Source organism: Vidua chalybeata, chromosome 10, assembly GCF_026979565.1.
Source record: "Vidua chalybeata isolate OUT-0048 chromosome 10, bVidCha1 merged haplotype, whole genome shotgun sequence".
Classification (NCBI taxonomy): Eukaryota; Metazoa; Chordata; class Aves; order Passeriformes; family Viduidae; genus Vidua; species Vidua chalybeata.
In genome coordinates, this window is record NC_071539.1 from 23,409,202 (window position 1) to 23,426,617 (window position 17,416).

General features: G+C 40.2%; 1 protein-coding gene across 2 annotated transcripts in view; it reads right to left on the reverse strand.

Moving 5' to 3' along the window:
- CLSTN2 (calsyntenin 2) overlaps positions 1 to 17,416 on the reverse strand; it is a 313,046-nt gene that overhangs the window by 27,170 nt on the left and 268,460 nt on the right. For both annotated transcript variants that reach the window (XM_053951580.1, XM_053951581.1), the window contains exon 9: positions 465 to 627. In XM_053951580.1, coding sequence (XP_053807555.1) covers positions 465 to 627 — 163 coding nt within the window. The remainder of the gene's footprint in view (positions 1 to 464; positions 628 to 17,416) is intronic.

Below are 17,416 nucleotides of genomic sequence, written 5' to 3' on the forward strand. Positions count from 1 at the left end.
TACCACTGGTGTACAACAGGGTGAATCAAGTAAATTACTGGAATTGCTGGTGAGATACATCCAATGTGAAGGGCCCAGGACTGGGCCATGAGTTGTAAAAGAAATCTAAGGCAGGGACTGAAAAGAGATAGCTGGAGTTCTTTAATATCTAGATAGTTTGCTTAAGGCTGGAGAACAAAAGAAACAATTAAAAGAAGTGAAGACAAAAGATAAAGAAGACAATCTTTCACACTGAATAGACAAACTGTACCCAGTAGTTCTTCAGGTGACAAAAATGCAAAGCCAATGTTAATGTCCTGTCCATTTTATCCTTGGACTTGATTCATTAACAACTCTGGATTTACACCTGATTTAATACCATCAATATTTTAGCAGTTCATTGCCTATGCAATCAGCGAGACAAGCAAGATTCTTTCTTGGCCTAAACTCCTGATAGTGTTGTCTGTTAGCTGGTGTGATTTTACCTTGCCAGCAAGCCCCTACTGTGAGCTGCATGGCGATGTGGGAGGGGTGGATGGGCCAGTCGTTGGTCACCAGGTACGGCTCGTACGTTGTCCCGTCCATGTACAGCGTCACCACGGGGAACTCCACGTTGACCACGTAGTAGTGCCACTCCTTGTCACAGATCTGGGACACACAGGAAAGTACTAGTTAGCTCTTACAGTGACTGGTTTTTATATCCCATATGGTTTTAAAATTGTGTTTCCAAATTTCACTTATGGGAAATAATGTTACTGTAATTTCTATGTCTCTAGCATTAATGAAAGCCAAAACAATGTTGATAAATAATCTTATATAAAGATTATATATTATATATTTATATATTCATAATATTAATTAATATTAATAAATAATATGAATTAATATTATATATTTATATATTATCTTATATAAAGATAAAATATCTATAATATAAATATATATTTGCAAAATATATGTGATAAATAGAGGATTCTTAAAACACACTCTGAAAACAAGACATGGATAGAAAATAGGAAAATCAGACAATTTGGTATTTAATCTGTATTTTCACATTTCCTAATACATAATTGTCTTAGGTTGCAAATGCAAGATGTGGCTGGGGGGTATGTATTCTATTGCCATTGGTTAGAGGTGGGGCACTTCTCTGCTGTTCATGGGGCAGTTTTTTCTTTATCTCTCCCACAACCAATCCTCCCTCCAGATCTCTGCTGTCCATGGCCAGTGAGTGTCCCTGCATGGCTGAGAAAATTCCATCATCCCATGGGGAGATGCTGTGCCCAGGGGAGGAGCCAAGCATTCCTACCTGGATACAATCTGAGATTTTGGGACACCACTGCAGCCTTTGCCCACTGCATTCCCAGAGGAGCAGCATTCTTCTCCACTGCATTCCCAGAGGAAGCCCAGGCCCATCTCCAGCAGCCCTGGAGCTTCAGAGGAAAACTCCACCCTTCTACAGGATCACTGCTTCAACAAAAACACACCTATAGGAGGACTGTAGCCACCATTTAATGGGACTGATGCCACCACCCTGACCCACAGGCTGTCAGGTCAGATTCTGACTCTGTCAGTGTTGTTTTGTATTACTGCATTTTTATTTTTATTTTTTCCTAATAAAGAACTGTTATTCCTATTCCCCTATCTTTGCCTGGGAGCCCCTTAATTTCAAAATTATAATAATTCAGAGGGAGGGGGTTTACATTTTCCATTTCAAGAGAGGCTCCTGCCTTCCTTAGCAGACAGACATCTGTCTTTTCAAACCAAGACAATAATATTAGTTTCTTAATGCTTGTATCTGGTGTTGAAAACAGAATACTTCATGTAAGATACACAGAGGATGTACTGGCATAGTTACTGAGCATCCCTATTAGGTTCAGATCAAGAAAATGTACAGCCCTTAGTCACTGGACTGATGAGTTATTACCACTGATTGCCATTATTAACTTATCCCATCAGTACTCAGAAAGTCCTGTGCAACCTGCCAGGACCTTGACAATGCTAAAAGGACCTGGGCCATGCTCTGTGCAACACAGAGGGACCAGCAATCTACAGGTTTGGGCAGGGAACTCACCTCTTTTCTACCCTTCATCTTTGGGCCTTGAGATTTTTCCCAGATGGTGGGAAAATGAGGATCTTTATGATTTCACTGGTACCCACCAGCTTTGAAAAGCAACGGCCACAGTTGCTTTTCAGGATGATAACATTAGTGTCAAATCACATATGAATTTCTGAGCTGGACAACCAGGGATCACTGCAGGATGGCCAAATTCGGCTTTAGTTAGAAATGCACAGCTGAATGAACCCATGCCTCTAGAGACAGAAGTCTGGTGTGCAAATATCAATGTCTGCCCAATTATTTTCTTCTGTTGTATCTTTCAATTAAAAAGTTCAAAGGAATAAATCACAGCAAACTGGTAGGATGAATGCGATGTTTTAAAAACAAAAGCATAGTTACAACAATGGTACTTTTAGTTCTGGGGAGATCGTTGTTTTGATGCATTAAGAAATGGAAGTGCTTGAATGCAGATATGCTTGCTATTTCACAGAAGTAAGCAGAAAGTGATGTCTAAACATAACACTTTGTCCTTGGCCAGGTGAAGTGCTATCTGGGGCAATATCTGCCCTTGGAAAGCAAAAGCTAATGTTTGTTCCAGAAGACGTTTCAACAAGAACTAAATTACTTCAATTTCAAACGGATACATTTATTACTGCAGACATTGTAGCTCCACAGCGAGAGATAAATGCAGCAGGGGCTGCTGGAGGGAGCCTTCCTTTTGTAAGCAGCAGATAGCACAAATGTTTTCTGAAGGTTAAATGAACTGAAACCAAAATTGAAAGTAAATAAATTGGAAGACTGAAGACGTTATTGAACAAACACCAACCACCAACAGTATTATGCAGCCCTGCCTTTCAAGGAAAAACAGCTTGCCAAGCCCCTTGCCTCATTAGCATGTGAAGCATCACAGGCACATGCTGCTGGCATTTCATAGAAAACAAAACCTGGTTTTGAGAGACCTTGCATGGCCAAATCTACAGGATGAATACCTGGGACTTTGTGGAGAACTGTTCCACACTGTTTCTGTTTTGCAACCCTGAACTGCATCATGTGGGATGCCCCAGGTGCACCCCAATGAGTGAGTAATCCTCATGTTTAACTAAAGCAAGGACACTTTGATAGAGCAAACCAAAACATTTTGGGGCATGACACACACAAAGAGCAGAATAATGTGTAGCCAGTGTAACTACTCCATTAGGCAGTTACATTTTTCAAAGAAAATGCTTCCTGAAAACACAACATTTCATAAATTCCACAATTCAAGGCTCCTGCAGCTGGACTCAAGTGCTTCTAAGAAAAATACAGAAAATACATATTGTGCAACTGTGGATGCCCACACAAAGTACTCAGTAGCTTTTATTTTTTCTAATACATTCTGAAACATAAGGTAATGCAGGTGCAGACAGCTTGGTGACATCCTCAAACCCTCACTTACCTGCATTTCCTTAAATTTTAACACATAAACACATCAAGTGCTGTTTTGAATGATGAGACTTACAGTCTCAGCTCGGTTGCTCCTGAGATTTAAACAGCACTTGTTGGTTATCTTAATTGTCACCCAATTTCAATTCTGCTTAGGGACACATACACATGTCCATTCCTCTAAACCATCTTTCAGTACCTGTACTGGGCCCCAGTGTAAAAACAAATATTCTACACGGAAGCAAAAAATTACTTCCAAACTCTGGATTTGATCACGGGATCATCCCCATGATTCAGCAGCAGGTAGTACTTCATGGCTGGCCATTTCACAAGCAACAAAATAATAAATAATTGTGGTGTGTAATTTGTTATGCTGTTGTTTCAGACACCTTCTTTGCCTTCTTAACACAGGAAGCCAGTTTTTTCCTTGCATGTATTTCACTGTGGCAATGGAATGCAATATGAAGCAGTGAAGCCAGGAAAAGAAAATTATAAAGTCTACTACACTGGTAAATAAAGAAATTTTAATACTGTCAAGTTGGAAATTTATTTTAAAAATCTAATTTATAAAGCTATCATAATGAGATAAAATCACAGATGAGTGAGTTGGGCTTTCCAAAACTGCTGGCTGGCTTGGTCTAATTACTCTATCATGCCAGTCTGCCTCTAAAATGTATTAATCAAATCACAGTGAATGAAACAGCCTGAAGTCCTAGTGCTGATTACAAGCCATTGCATTGGAATATGCTTTTATGAAATAGCTGAAAACAGCCTCCATATAAATCTTACAGAGTATGTGACCTAGGCTCTTGGCACCTTCTAATGAAAAATGTCAGATTTTTGTGCTTTATATTGCAATACTCAGGAAAAGACTGAAACCAAAGTTCTTGGTCTGAGAAGCATGTGGTGCTTGGAATCAGACATTGGTGGTCTGCACAATGCCCCATTTTTCAGCTTTCTCCAGCTGCCAGGCCTCGCATGCACCTGGGAGAATCTGCAATTTCCAGCTCTTGGAGCCTCCCTCGGGCTGAGGAAGTGCTCTCAGAACATACTCAAACACCCTCAACAAAAGCAGAAAGAAGGAAAGGAAAGCAAAGAAAGCGTTCTGCTCGCTGTAAATAGCACCACTTACTGCAGCTATGAGACAAAAATCCTTCTGCCTGAGTGGTCTGAATGTAATATATGTTATGGAACAATTCGTGCTTATGTAAAATATATATATGTAATAAATGGTGCTTGTACAAAAAAAAATCTTTACGTTTTAAACCACAAGCCGCAGCCGGGGAAAGATTGCGAAAGCACAGATGGCAGCAAGCAGAAAGACCTCATTTACAAACGACAAAGCGTGGCTCTGTGTGGAGATGGGCCCTTTCCTGGACCATCCAGGAGACACCCAGCGATGAATACACGGGAGATATCATAGATATCATAGCATAGTCACAGTCGTCAGGAACACGCATCTCGATACCAGGTTCCCCTAACTCAACATCAGCATTCATCGCTTCCCAGAAACAGCTTTGTCCAGCTCAGCACAGAGAAAAATAGACCCATGAATACGTGAAGCAAAGAGAAGAATAGGAGAACCTCTGCCTCAGGCGGAAAAAAACTGTATCAAAACTGGCTGGACAGAGACAGCATTGATGAACAGAGGGGATCCGATGCGGCAGAGGTCGGATCAGTGTTCACCCAGCACCGATCCCGGGCTCGGCACTGTCCTTTTGGTTGTGGCTATCTAAGAGCGAATCTCAGTCACGAAATAAAAATCTATTTTATTAATTATTAATGCGGCTCGATCATTTTTGCCTATAACATGAACCACTCATTCAGTTGACAAAAGTGGTCTGACTGAACCACTTGTTTGAAGAAAGCATCTTAACCTCCATCCTTAGCCATAATTTATTAGAGCACATTTCAAACACTGTGCCTGCTTTGGGACCCTGAATACAAGGAGCATTTCGATAAACTGGAGTGAATTCAGTGGAGAACCAGCAGAAGTGCCAGCTCTGGCCACATGAGGAGAGGCTGGGAGAACTGGGCTTGTTTGGCCTGGGGGGAGGCAGCCTGAGGGAAAAAGAGCAGCCCTGCAGTGCCAAGGAAGAAGTGACCATGGACAAGCTTTTCAAAGTGGACAACTCTGCATTTTTATATCCCCTCAGTAAAGAAGGCAAAAAATGCAGGGATTCTTAATGGCATTAGCATTATTCCCTCAGCCACAGTCCCCTGGTCAACCCTCCTGCCTTGTTCTGGAAGCAGACAAATGCTTTGTGGGTCTGCTTCAAAGCCTGGCCCCCATTACCCCAGTTCAGAGCACTGAAAATAGATGACAATTGGATGGGGAGAAGGGTATTGATTTCAGTTTAAAAAACACCACATTTTTCTCTCCATCTCTAAAAAAATCCTTCTGAAAGAGCTTTTTAAAAATTTACAAGGTTTGGAATTGCTCTTTTTCTGTTGCTTCCAGTAATTTTGCTAGGTTTCTAATATATTTTTAAATATTTATAAATATTTTTATTATGTATTTTGATCATATTTTAATAGTATTGAGAGAAAACACTGCGCTGCTTACAAATAGGAAGCTAAAAGGAATGTTCTAAGAAACTGTTTCACTAAACTTCGAATCAGGAACTAAGGAGTAGTGCCCCACAACAAGGAAGCCTAAAAAAATAAAAATTTGGAATTGGTTGGCAGTGGATTTCATAAAAAATTGAAGAAGTTACATATATTTGCAATTATTCAGAGAAAGATGTGTATTTACATGTGCAAATCTTAAAAGATTAAGCATTTTAGGCAGCTGAGTCATTCTGCCTGAGATTAGTGAGTTTTGCATGAAGGCAAAGGCAGAAGTGAGCACAGAGAGCCTTTCTCCTCTCCCACTCTGGGATAAACCATGGTTGTCCCAGAAATGGGATCTTTAAAGATATTGAATGAGTTTTTATCTGGTACTTTAGAATCTCATTTATTATCCTAATTGTTTTCCTAATGTCAGTTCTCATCCACAGATGTCTGCAATTAAGGCATGTTAGTTTCAAAGAAGAAAAGGAGATACCTTGGGGCATTGCTGTTGCTATGACTGTTGCTTCCTTTTGATTTCTTCTAATAAATCTCTGCTTCAAATTTCAGTAGCTGAGCTACCTGCAAGGCTGATTAAGTGGTATAGGAACAAAAGTTACACAGTTGACTTTTTGAGCTCTTTTTCTCATTGTCTATAAACACTTCTGATTTCTTTCTTTCCTTTTTTTTTTTTTTTTTTTTTTAATTATCCCTACACCACCAGGAACAGAAGAAAACACTGCTAAAAATATCCTGGTGTAGATCTCAAGTGTGTAATTCAGTATGCAGATATTCAGTGTGAAGGATGGCACTGCTTGACTGGGGGTATCTGGGTTACCTGGTGCCTTTCTGTTTTCTAATACAATGAACAAAAATCTGTTTCTGCCATGAATGTGTGGTTTTATGGTAAAAGTCTGCTTTTGTGGGAATCAACAGATATGCACTAGAAATTGGCTTTGTGCTACAGCATGTCTGTCAGCATATTCATTTTGGGGAAGAGCTTTTGGAAATAAACAAAAGTGAAGTGTGAACACTGACTAATCAAATCCATTCAGTCACGTGAATTGTTGTATCTTGTAGCATTATTTATTCTGGCTCAGTAATAGACTCCTCATTAGGAAACATTTACCACATGTGTTGGCTTTACTCAACCTCAGCACTGCTTCCCTGGAAATAATTAAAACATCTCTGGGAAAGGGTTTGATATCCCTGATCACTAACTGAAGGTGCGCAGATTGGTCTCCAATATCTCCACAAACTCTTCAGAAAACTTTAAATGAAGCTCTAAAATATTCATATTATGTACCAGGGCTTTTTTTGAAGGTACTCTGTGTTTCGTGTTCTACATCTATCCTTCAGCAGCTCCTTCCCACGACATCTTTTCCCCCATCTGTCAAATCAATACACCTTGTCTCTGCAGTGCCAATAGATACAGTATGGAAGTAGTAATTAAGTCAGGATGGAAGGAAAATACCCTGCATATGGGAAGGAGGCATTGATATACACTCCCACAGTTAAATTTACAGGTGATACACTGCAAAGCACCATCATAATCTACCAAAGCTGTCACAGCTGGTCTGTGGCTAAGCAATTCAGTTATAAATAAGAAACCCAGCCCAGTTCCATAAACTGGACCCTGGGTTGACACACAGGGACTTCACCCAATCCCACTCCATCCTAAGCTGCAGACATGTCACTGGTCAGAGTACTGCGAGGTGTTAAGATGAGACCAGTGAGCGTTTTAGACCAGGGTGTTTCAAACCCTCCGTATAAAGTGAAAGAATAAAGTGCACTGCATTGCCACATGTACAGCTGAAAAGCGGGTCTTCTCTGTCTCCAACCACTGACTCCACATAACACGGTAAGAATACTGCTGCACATGAAACCTCCACATCAGTCTTGTAGCTTGAACTTCAGCCTGCACAGCCCTGCTCAAAAGTGATCCCAGAGTCTCCCTGAGTAAGCTGCAGAATTCTGACAGCTGGTGGCTGGCAGTGAAGGAAAAACCCAACCAGCCAGACTGCTTCTTTATAGCTACAGATGCTCCCACAGGAAATGCCTTGTATTTTATCAGAAATTCTTCTTTACTTTTTAGTGACAAATAGAAGTAATTATTTTTTCCCTCCTCAGCCCATTTCCCCTCCATGTCCATTCAAATGATTGCAGAAGGAGGAGTAAGCACCTAAAACAGGTGAGTCTGTGTTTAGCACCAGACTTCCAGATCTAAGACATGTTTTGGTCTTTGATTTTCCTGTGATTAAAAACCTGAATCTTGCAGAACTCTGCACTATATTTTATTTTGCAGTTGACTGACACAGCCAATGTCTTTCATCTCAGAAACAAGGTGAACACAGACAGTGCAAGTTACCCTGTAGCAATTGGGGCAAATTTCTTGTTACTGTGAGTTAATTTTACTCTGTGTCATTATTTGTGTGTCATTCTTGGTGTAAAAGAGCTAAGTATACAAATCTGACTGTGAGTTTTCCAAGATTTATTATCTGGTTTGTCTGAGCTCCCTGCCCCATATGCTGGAGAGAGGATGTTAATTGTGGCACTGACCTCACTGATAACCAGTCTCTTCCCTCCCAGTGCTGCCAGAATTCTGCCAGGCAAAGCAGATCACTGCCTTGCACCTCACCATCCCCTGCCCCTTCTAGAATCATAACAACCACTCTAGTATTCTAGCACTTAATGAAGCCAGCTTCAATCCAACCACACATGACATTTGAGTCCTCTGCAAATGAACCTTCAGTGTGTAAAAACAGAAAGGATTTAAGAACACTCAGGGTAAACCTCTATTCACTAACTGTAGAAAAAGAAAGGATGGGGAACAAAATAATAACCAAAGACATCTCTTAGTTTCTGTTGTGGTTTGAGAAGTGAAGTTTCTCAGGAAGTTAAGGTCAAACCAATCAGTAGTCAGGTTTGGATATTGGCACGTGGAGTGACCACTGAAGGCATTAGACATGCTTCTGAGAACACAGCGGGTTAAAAGCAAGAACTGCCAGGGGAACTCTCTCTTTGGTTCCGGTCAGAGTGCAGTGCAGACCTGCCCTGCCCAGCCACGGGCTGGGTGCGGGAGGGGAAGCCATGTGGCCTGAGGGAGGTAGGCCAGAGTGTGAAGGGACTGGAACCGGGCCAGCTCCTGCAGACAGAAAAGTAGAGAGAAACTGAGATGTCTTTGTTCCCCCGCCACCCTCCCCCCCCCCCCCCCCCCGCCCCCCCCCGAGGGAAAGAGACAGAGAGCCTTAAGGCACCTGGAATTTGCCAGCAGAGGAGAAGGAGAAGCAGGGAGGGGAAGGTGCCCAGCGTGGGAATTGGAGTTCTGGGCAGAGATTTCAGCTGTCTGGGGAGTCTGAGACTTTTAACCCTTTTCTGGGAAAAAGAAAGCTTTGCAAAATGCTACTCCTCCTTGATTTGAAAGAGAAGAGAGACAGTCTGGGACCTGAGATGTTAGAAGAAGAAATCCTAGGTGGGAGGAGATGATGGAGTAATTTTTGGCTGGACTTTTCTTGTATAACCATAGACTGAACCAGTTTCTCTTGCAACAGAGACTGCATTTTTAGGGGGATGCGATGGTGAGCCAAGAGACCTGCTTCAGCGACTACCAGCACAGGAGAGGAGTGAACAGAGAAAAGCTGAAGAGGGTGTGGTGATGCCCTCTGTCTTCAGGAAGATGATCTCTGTTCTCGAGACCCTCGGCCCCAGGGGGAAATGGGGGGGACTGTGGTCCCAAAATGAGAAGCTGAACTGTTGCCTCTTTTGGTCCTTGGCAAAGCATCCTTGAAAAGGAGCCCTATGAGCAGTCTGTCCATGCATGGTGGTGAGAGCACTGTGGCATGGAAAGGAGAGTGTCACACTGGCAGATTTTCTCAGGGCAGTGCCATGTGTGACATGAAAACACAGGAGGTGACAACTGTGTTCCCTGGGGGTCTATGGTGCAAGAGAGACTTCTCTCTCCTTTGAAGGACTGAGTATTGATTATCTGAAGGGTGATGACTTGATTAAAAGTCCAAGCTGTGTCTCACTGTGGTTTGTTGGAGTTTGGGTGGGGGGAGGAGGAATGTTTTGGAAGGTTTTCATTCTAGACTTAGTGTGTGTCTTTTGTCATAGTAGTAGCTTAATAAAGTTCTTTCTCCTCTATTTCTGAGCTTGGGCCTGCTCTGCTCTGTTCCTGATCACATCTCACAGCATTTATTTGGGGAAGGTGCATTTTCATAGGGGCGCTGGCATTGCACCAGCGTCAAACCATGACAGTTTCTTATTCTGCGGTCCCCTGATGAGATCTTGCATGACCACAGTGCTGGCCCTTTTCCATCAGAAACCACTCTCTGTGGAATTTATCTGGCTGTTCACCTGCACAGATTCGTCTCCTGTCTTACTCTTAGAAGAGACTTGACAACTCTGTCTCATACCAGAAGACTTTTACATTACTCTGAGATGGAGAGATGATAAAAACAATTCATTGGTGCAGTCCTTTACAGCTTTTAGTGGTACATATATACATACAAAAGTATGAGATATATAAATATGCATATGCATACATACACACAAAGCGTTGGAGTTTTTAATTACCAACTAGAGTGAAACATTTGAAAACAGTGTTGTAGAATACTTACGTATTTCTAAAGCTTTAAAGTAAAGAAGAAACATTGTTTTTAGAAAGCCAACATGGTACAATCACTGAAATAAATAAACTCCAAACAACCCATATCAATGTGAATATTTTCTTAGACCAATTAGTAGTGTTCTAGTTGTAAATATTTCACACAGGGTACTTTCAACAGCTCCTATCAGAATAAATTGATTCAAAAACTATTAAAGGAAGAGAAATTATCAGAGCGTACAAAGATGAAAAAACATTTTTAGAAACTAAATATTTAATAATTGAGTTGGACTGAAATTGAAACTAAACTATTGAAGTGATAGCTAATGAAAACTGATCCCTGTTAACTCTACTATTAAAGTTACTGTTGATAATCCTTAAGCTACCAAATAACAGTCTTGGTAGGTAATAGAAGGGAAAATAATTTATATAAACTGTTATAATGGTCCCATAAAGAAATTTCCATGGGATTAGGATGAATGTTGGTTCTTCTTCACCAGTAAGGAAATTTTTCCTGGCCATTAACCTCTCTCTTGCTCTCACTGCCTCATGTAAATAAACCCAGTTAACATTATTTGAGTGTGGTGCTCTGGATTGGACCATCCCTCTTTCCAGGCTTTCTGGGCTGAGGGCTGGTCTCCAAAGGAGAGTTAGAATGGGAGCAGGGCAGTGACCTCCTGTTTCAGAAGCAATATTCCCTTTTGAAGCTGTCAGAAACTGCTACCCAATGAAGGTAGCAACACTGCTGCCAGCAAAAGTGAGACAGCCAGGATGGGGAGCAGACCACTTAAAATGTTTTCCAGGTTCCTCTACTGTTGTTTAAAAAAAGAAAATTAAAAAAAAACAAATAATTTCTATTTTATCTGTTCTTTGCTCTTAATATTTCACTACTTGCAACAGGAAGCTTTACTGAACAGTAACTCATCTTGATATATTATTTCCCTTTTTTCCCTTTTTTTTTTAATCCCTTTTATTTTTCTATTAATTAACACCAATCAATCAGGAATTAAAAAAAGGCAGAAAAGTCCCCTGATGTCAAGAGTATTAAAAAAACAAATAAAACCATTAAGGATAATGCAAAGAACTTTGCTTCAGAGATGTAGCATGGCCACTAGCAGCTTGCATTTGTCCTTGGAAATGTACAGCTGAGGAGAGAAGGAAAGCAAGGGAAGAGAGGCACTGTACCTCCCAGCACGGATGCTGCAGCATGTCAGGCTCAATAAAATATTGCCTTGCTCCTGTCAGAGTGGAAAACTGCTCCTATCTAAATGGAAAGAATGATCAATATTCTGAGATATATGCACTGTCTACTAAGTAATGAAACATGGGGACATTTTTTAAGATCAACTTGAATCAGCTGAAGCTGAGGAATAAAAAGATCAACCAAAGTCTTAGCAAGAATAAACACTACAAGTTTAATTTCCTGACTCCCAATTGAAAGGGCTTCTATGATTGTTTCATTTATATGCCAGATATTGATCTACACTGTGATTTGTCAGTATAAATATTTTGTTAAATATCTCTCTAAACTAAAGAAACTACTATAAATGTTATATACCTAAATGTGTATGTATATGATCAGAGATTAAAAAATGCAAAGACTTGGGGAGATCGTGTCTTTGGGAATTATTCACAAACTGAACACATTTATCCCTTTTTACCAAATAAGAATAATATTAAGGAGAACTATGAAACCCACCAGATCCTTTGAGCTCATACCTAACTGAAACAGCCCAAATACCTCCTTTGTTTCCTAATCTGAGACCTGATGTTTGGTTGATATTATTTATTGAAGTGCTCAATTAATTTTTTGAATTTCACCTATTAATGCATTTATAAAGTATTTATAGCATTAAAGCATGTTTTATTTCCAAATGGTACCCATTATGTTCCTGAGGGTGTCACTGGGAAGGGAGCACAGAGATCAGGGATGTTTTAATGTTCATTGAGGCACAAATTGTGTCAGTCTTATTTTCTTGCATTATTAATGTCCTTTCCAAAACTGAAAAGGTGTGGGCTTCTGAACAACCTGACTTCAAAGGCAGCTGAAATGAGCTTTTGGTCTGTGAGTTTGTTCCCTCCTCAAGACAGCACACATAGAATTCTACTTCATTTCACTCATGAGGCCTCATCACTCATGAGGCCTCATCTTTGAATCTTACCTGGAATTTAAATCACTTCCTCTCATCTCCAAAATCTGCCCTCTTAGGTGACACATGCAGGAATTCTGTCTGTCAAATATTTCTACTAAGAGATTTGCAACAAACTTATTTTTCACTCTTTGGAGGGCTCTGTCTGCAAAAGGAATTGTGGTCATAAACTAAATGAAATGCCTATTTAACACACCTGCTGAAAAACACATTATTTGCTAGAAAACCAACCAATTTTCAGTTTATTAATAATACTTAATCAAAACATCGACTTAATTTAAAAAATCAAAAGCTATGAGTGTTAATACAAAGCAAACCCTGTTGTTCTTTGACATTACCTCTCAAATATTAATATACATGTTTTTTATTCAGTTTGCTTTCTAGAAACCTGGCTGAAATCCTAATACTCAAATGTTTAAAGGTTACATTTGAGTCAGGCATCTTGACTGCTTGCTGCTCCAAGGACTGAGACAATTGAGAGGTGTGGTCACACTCCTGAAGAGTCTTCAGGAACTGAGGATCTTTGTCTCTCTGAGCACCAGGAAGTTGCATGAAGAAAAAGCAGCCTGTCCCTGTTCAAAGCAGGATCATACATCCTTCCTTTGCTGCTGAACAAATCAAACACTTGGTTCAGGCAGCTTTTAAGATTTTACAAAGGTATCAAGAGTTGGATTAATGCAAACTAGACGCCAGAGACAAAGAAAACAGGGTAGCTGGGGCTTGTTTGCTTTAGAGGACAAACATTTGTGCTCAGCTCTAAAAACATCTCCTGAAGAGAGCTCCTTTCTCCTCCCTCTCACACAGTCCCACCTACACACATCACTCAATTTGTCAGACCAAAGGACTACACTCCCTTATCAAAGCACATCCCACAAGAACTTATATACTGGCATTAATTCATTAAATAAACATCCAGACTTGATGCCTAAGCTCTCAGCTCCCATCTGGGAAGTACCAGGGTTCCCAGGCTGGTCTGCACGCAAAAGAAAACCCACCTGCATCCTGCCTGGGGCTGCAGACCTGTGCTTTGCTGGCTCTTTGAAGGCCCCCATCACTTGGCAAATCCCTCTTCAAAGGCTCTGATCTCTGAAGGAGGTGCTGAGACTGCTTGCAAGGGTTACTTTGAACGTGCTCAGCAACGTGCTCAGCTCATCTCTCACAATTCCCACATTTTGGGAGAAGTGATTTACGTGAAAGATTATTTGCTCTGTTGAAAGTGCAGAGTGCAAATCGGGGATGAAAGAATCCCTGCTTTTACACAAGTCTTGCACTGAATTGAGAGGATCTCTCCAGGGAACCGTGGAGGGAATCTCGTGCAGCCCAGAGCCCACTACTCTGGCAGGTGTGGATACTGCAGCAGTCTGAGCTGGAGGCAGCTATAGTAGCACAAAGGCACAGCAGAAATAGGTGCTCCTTCCCCATACAGATTAGTCTGGGATTTACTTCTGTTCCAGCAGACAATTAGGACATAATTCAAGGAAAAGCAAATGCTATTTTGTTTTTAATGCAGCTAAAAAGTGGCAATGAGTCATACTTGGCTCCCTTAATAACTTCTGTAAAGTGAAGAATGGTTGTGTGTCCATGCTGCTGTATTTATACATAGATGAAAGTCAGGAAATTATACAACCCAAATATTATGCATAGTCTCTTTAGTGAAATGGGGACTGCTGGGACTTTAATTACAGAGCTGGCATTTTGCAGACAGACTGATTATATGTTATATACCATAGGAAGGCAATTAGTTAGCAGCTGTACGTGTGACTTGGCTAGAGAATGCTGTTATTTCATCAATATGCAGCTTGTTTCCAGTACTAATCATGATCATGTTCTTAGTGCTTTTATGGGGGAAACAAGTCAGCATTGAGGGTCTGCATCCCAGAGTGGTTTTGGGTTGACGTTATTTAAACAAATAGACTGTGGCAAGACATTTTCAAGATCAGTGTTGCACAAGCCCTTGAAGCTTTATGGATCTCATTAAAGTAGTTGTTTAAAGGTTCAAACATTTATTCACAATTGAGCTGTCTGAAATTTTCCCAGTGAAACACTCTTTCACTGATTGGTAAATGGGTGCTGAAATTACTGTTGTTAGAAATGGGACAACAGTTCTTCAGGTAAAAAAAAGGAACAACCCTGAAAAATATGCCTTTTCAGTTTTGCCAAATAGGTCAGGTGTTTGCTTTCAAAATTGTAATCTGAATACTAAGGACAAAATTTCCAACATGCTTCCCTAAATTATGTTATAACAGACCCATACCAAGTCATATGGAAGACTTACATGGCATAAAACAACTGTAACTGCAGAAATAAAGACAATAGTTGGCTTGTCTGCCAGCTGAGAGCTGTGTATTTCTGAAATCCAAACAATTAATCCATTTGGGTTAGGAAGTGACATTCAAGGAGAGCAACAGCAGCTCTGCCTTTGTGGGAAGGAACCCAAGTGTGACAGTCAGCAATGTCTCTTATTGCCTGTAAGCAACTGGACATTTCCTGTCAGCTCTGCACACACAGGAATATCTATGGCCTCCTATTGCACACACTGTAGAGTCATATTAATACCATCCTTTATGTTTGAATTGTAATACACTTAACTGCTATCCCAGTTCTCCTTCTATTTACTTTAGCTGAGCACTGGGTCGTAAGTTACTGCAGGAATTTTCATAAAATCAGCCACATTTGGTTAAATATTCATCATACAGAAAATGAAGGCTGAATTTGAAATCAGGGTCTCTGTGCTGGCCATGGAATTACAGCAAACCCTTATTTGGTAATGCATCTAAATGCAGGGATGGTGATAGAGGTGCCTCAGGGAGAGAGGGCATGAGGCCACTTAGGAAAGAATAAAAAATGCCATGCAGGCCATGCGTGCAATTACAGCAACAGTAAATTCATCTGAACAGGTTTTTGTCCACAGGTTAATTGGAGTGAACAAACTGGAAGGGAAGAGACTGAATCAGTAATGAAAGGATCACTGTAAGATAGGAAAAGAACTTAGTGAGATCCTGGACTCTGCATAACTGCTTGGAAAAATGCAGTAAAATTCTGGAGTGTCTGGAATACTATTGTCCATTTGGAAGAACACTAAAACAGGGGTAGGAAGACCTGTGCAATATCAGTCTGCAAATTTTGTCTGTTTTCAAGTAGTTGTGAGTAAATTAGAAATAGGAACCTCACTGGCTGCTGTGAGGATATTTTAAAATTGGGAGGTTTGTTATAATACCCTGCCAGAACTGTGTGCAACTTCTAAGGCATAGTGATGCTTCTACTGAGACATTTTCTTGCTGATGGAGATTTGTTATGACTTTAATATGTAATTACTTTAAAAACCCCTACAAAACATCACATCTATCGATAATACCAAAGAATGCCAGAAACTTTCCTGAAATTATGATTCAACAAACTTGCAATTTCTAACATTAAAGTTGCACTTAGAATTTCATTTGAAAACAACTTCTGCTAATGGAAAATTCAGGTGAGGATCCTGCTTTTGCCCGCCTAAGAAGTTTCTGTAGGGTTCATTGCCTGCTTATAAAGAATATGCAACTCTGAAGTAGAAAAAGCTTTCAAGACATGAAATTATTCATAAGGATTTCCATTTCCTAGCCAGCACTAGTACTGCTACAAAACTATAAGTGGATCCACAATTATTTGTAACCTAGTCAGGCCATAATTGCTAATTATGAGAGAATGGTTAATACTAAAATTTGAAATTAGCCTGGTTCTGCCATGCTCTGGCAAAGCTCATGGATCCAAGCACAGCTTGAAGAGTACATTTTTAATAGGTGGCATTGAACTGAAAACCTGCACAGTTACCCTGGCCTTATTTAACCACTGCTGATTCTCCTTTATCCTTACACAGTGAATATCCACTGGTAAGGAAGCAGAGGATTGGAACCTTGGCCAGTGCAGATTCACACCAGTGACTTCACACTGGCTCATCAGCTCTGCAGATGCCTAGTGCAGCCCTCAGGAATTTTTTACTTTCTGCAGCACATAAACACAGTAATAACAGCAAGGTTCAATATGGCCAATAGATATAAATTCTTCTGAAATCTTGGTGAATGCAAAAAAGTGGTTTTTAAATCTATGTCTTAAGACAGTCAATATCTTTAGAAAAGTAGAGCTTTTTATGAAAAGCAAAATTGATCTTCCTTCAAATTCATGTAAATCACGCATTTGGTTTACCCACTACAGCCATTCCTAATACATCCCAGGAGCTCTGTAAATAAGAATATTGATTCTGATATCCTAGAGAGATGGTGCAGTGAAAACTGACAAATCCATAGTACAGCTAAATTACTCCTGCACTCTTAGGTGAGGAGTTGTTTATATGGCTACTTTCACATGACAAATGCCTGATATAAGTTTTATTAAACCACTAGAAATCATAAGATGTATTTTTAGAATATTAGATATTACTTAGAGCTGGAAGGAATTATAAGGGGATGTTTAAAGTGCATCTCTCTCTGCGCCAAGGTTGCACAATGTACACGCGCTACAATTTCAATAATAGATATAAGAAAATAAAAATTTAGTGGGCAAAGTATAGAAAGGGAAGATCGGGAGATCAAGTTCTTATTTGGTGCAAGTAAATAACTGCATTAGAAAATGCAGCTTTCAAATAAGAACCTTTCTATTTAAGGTACATTCAGTTGT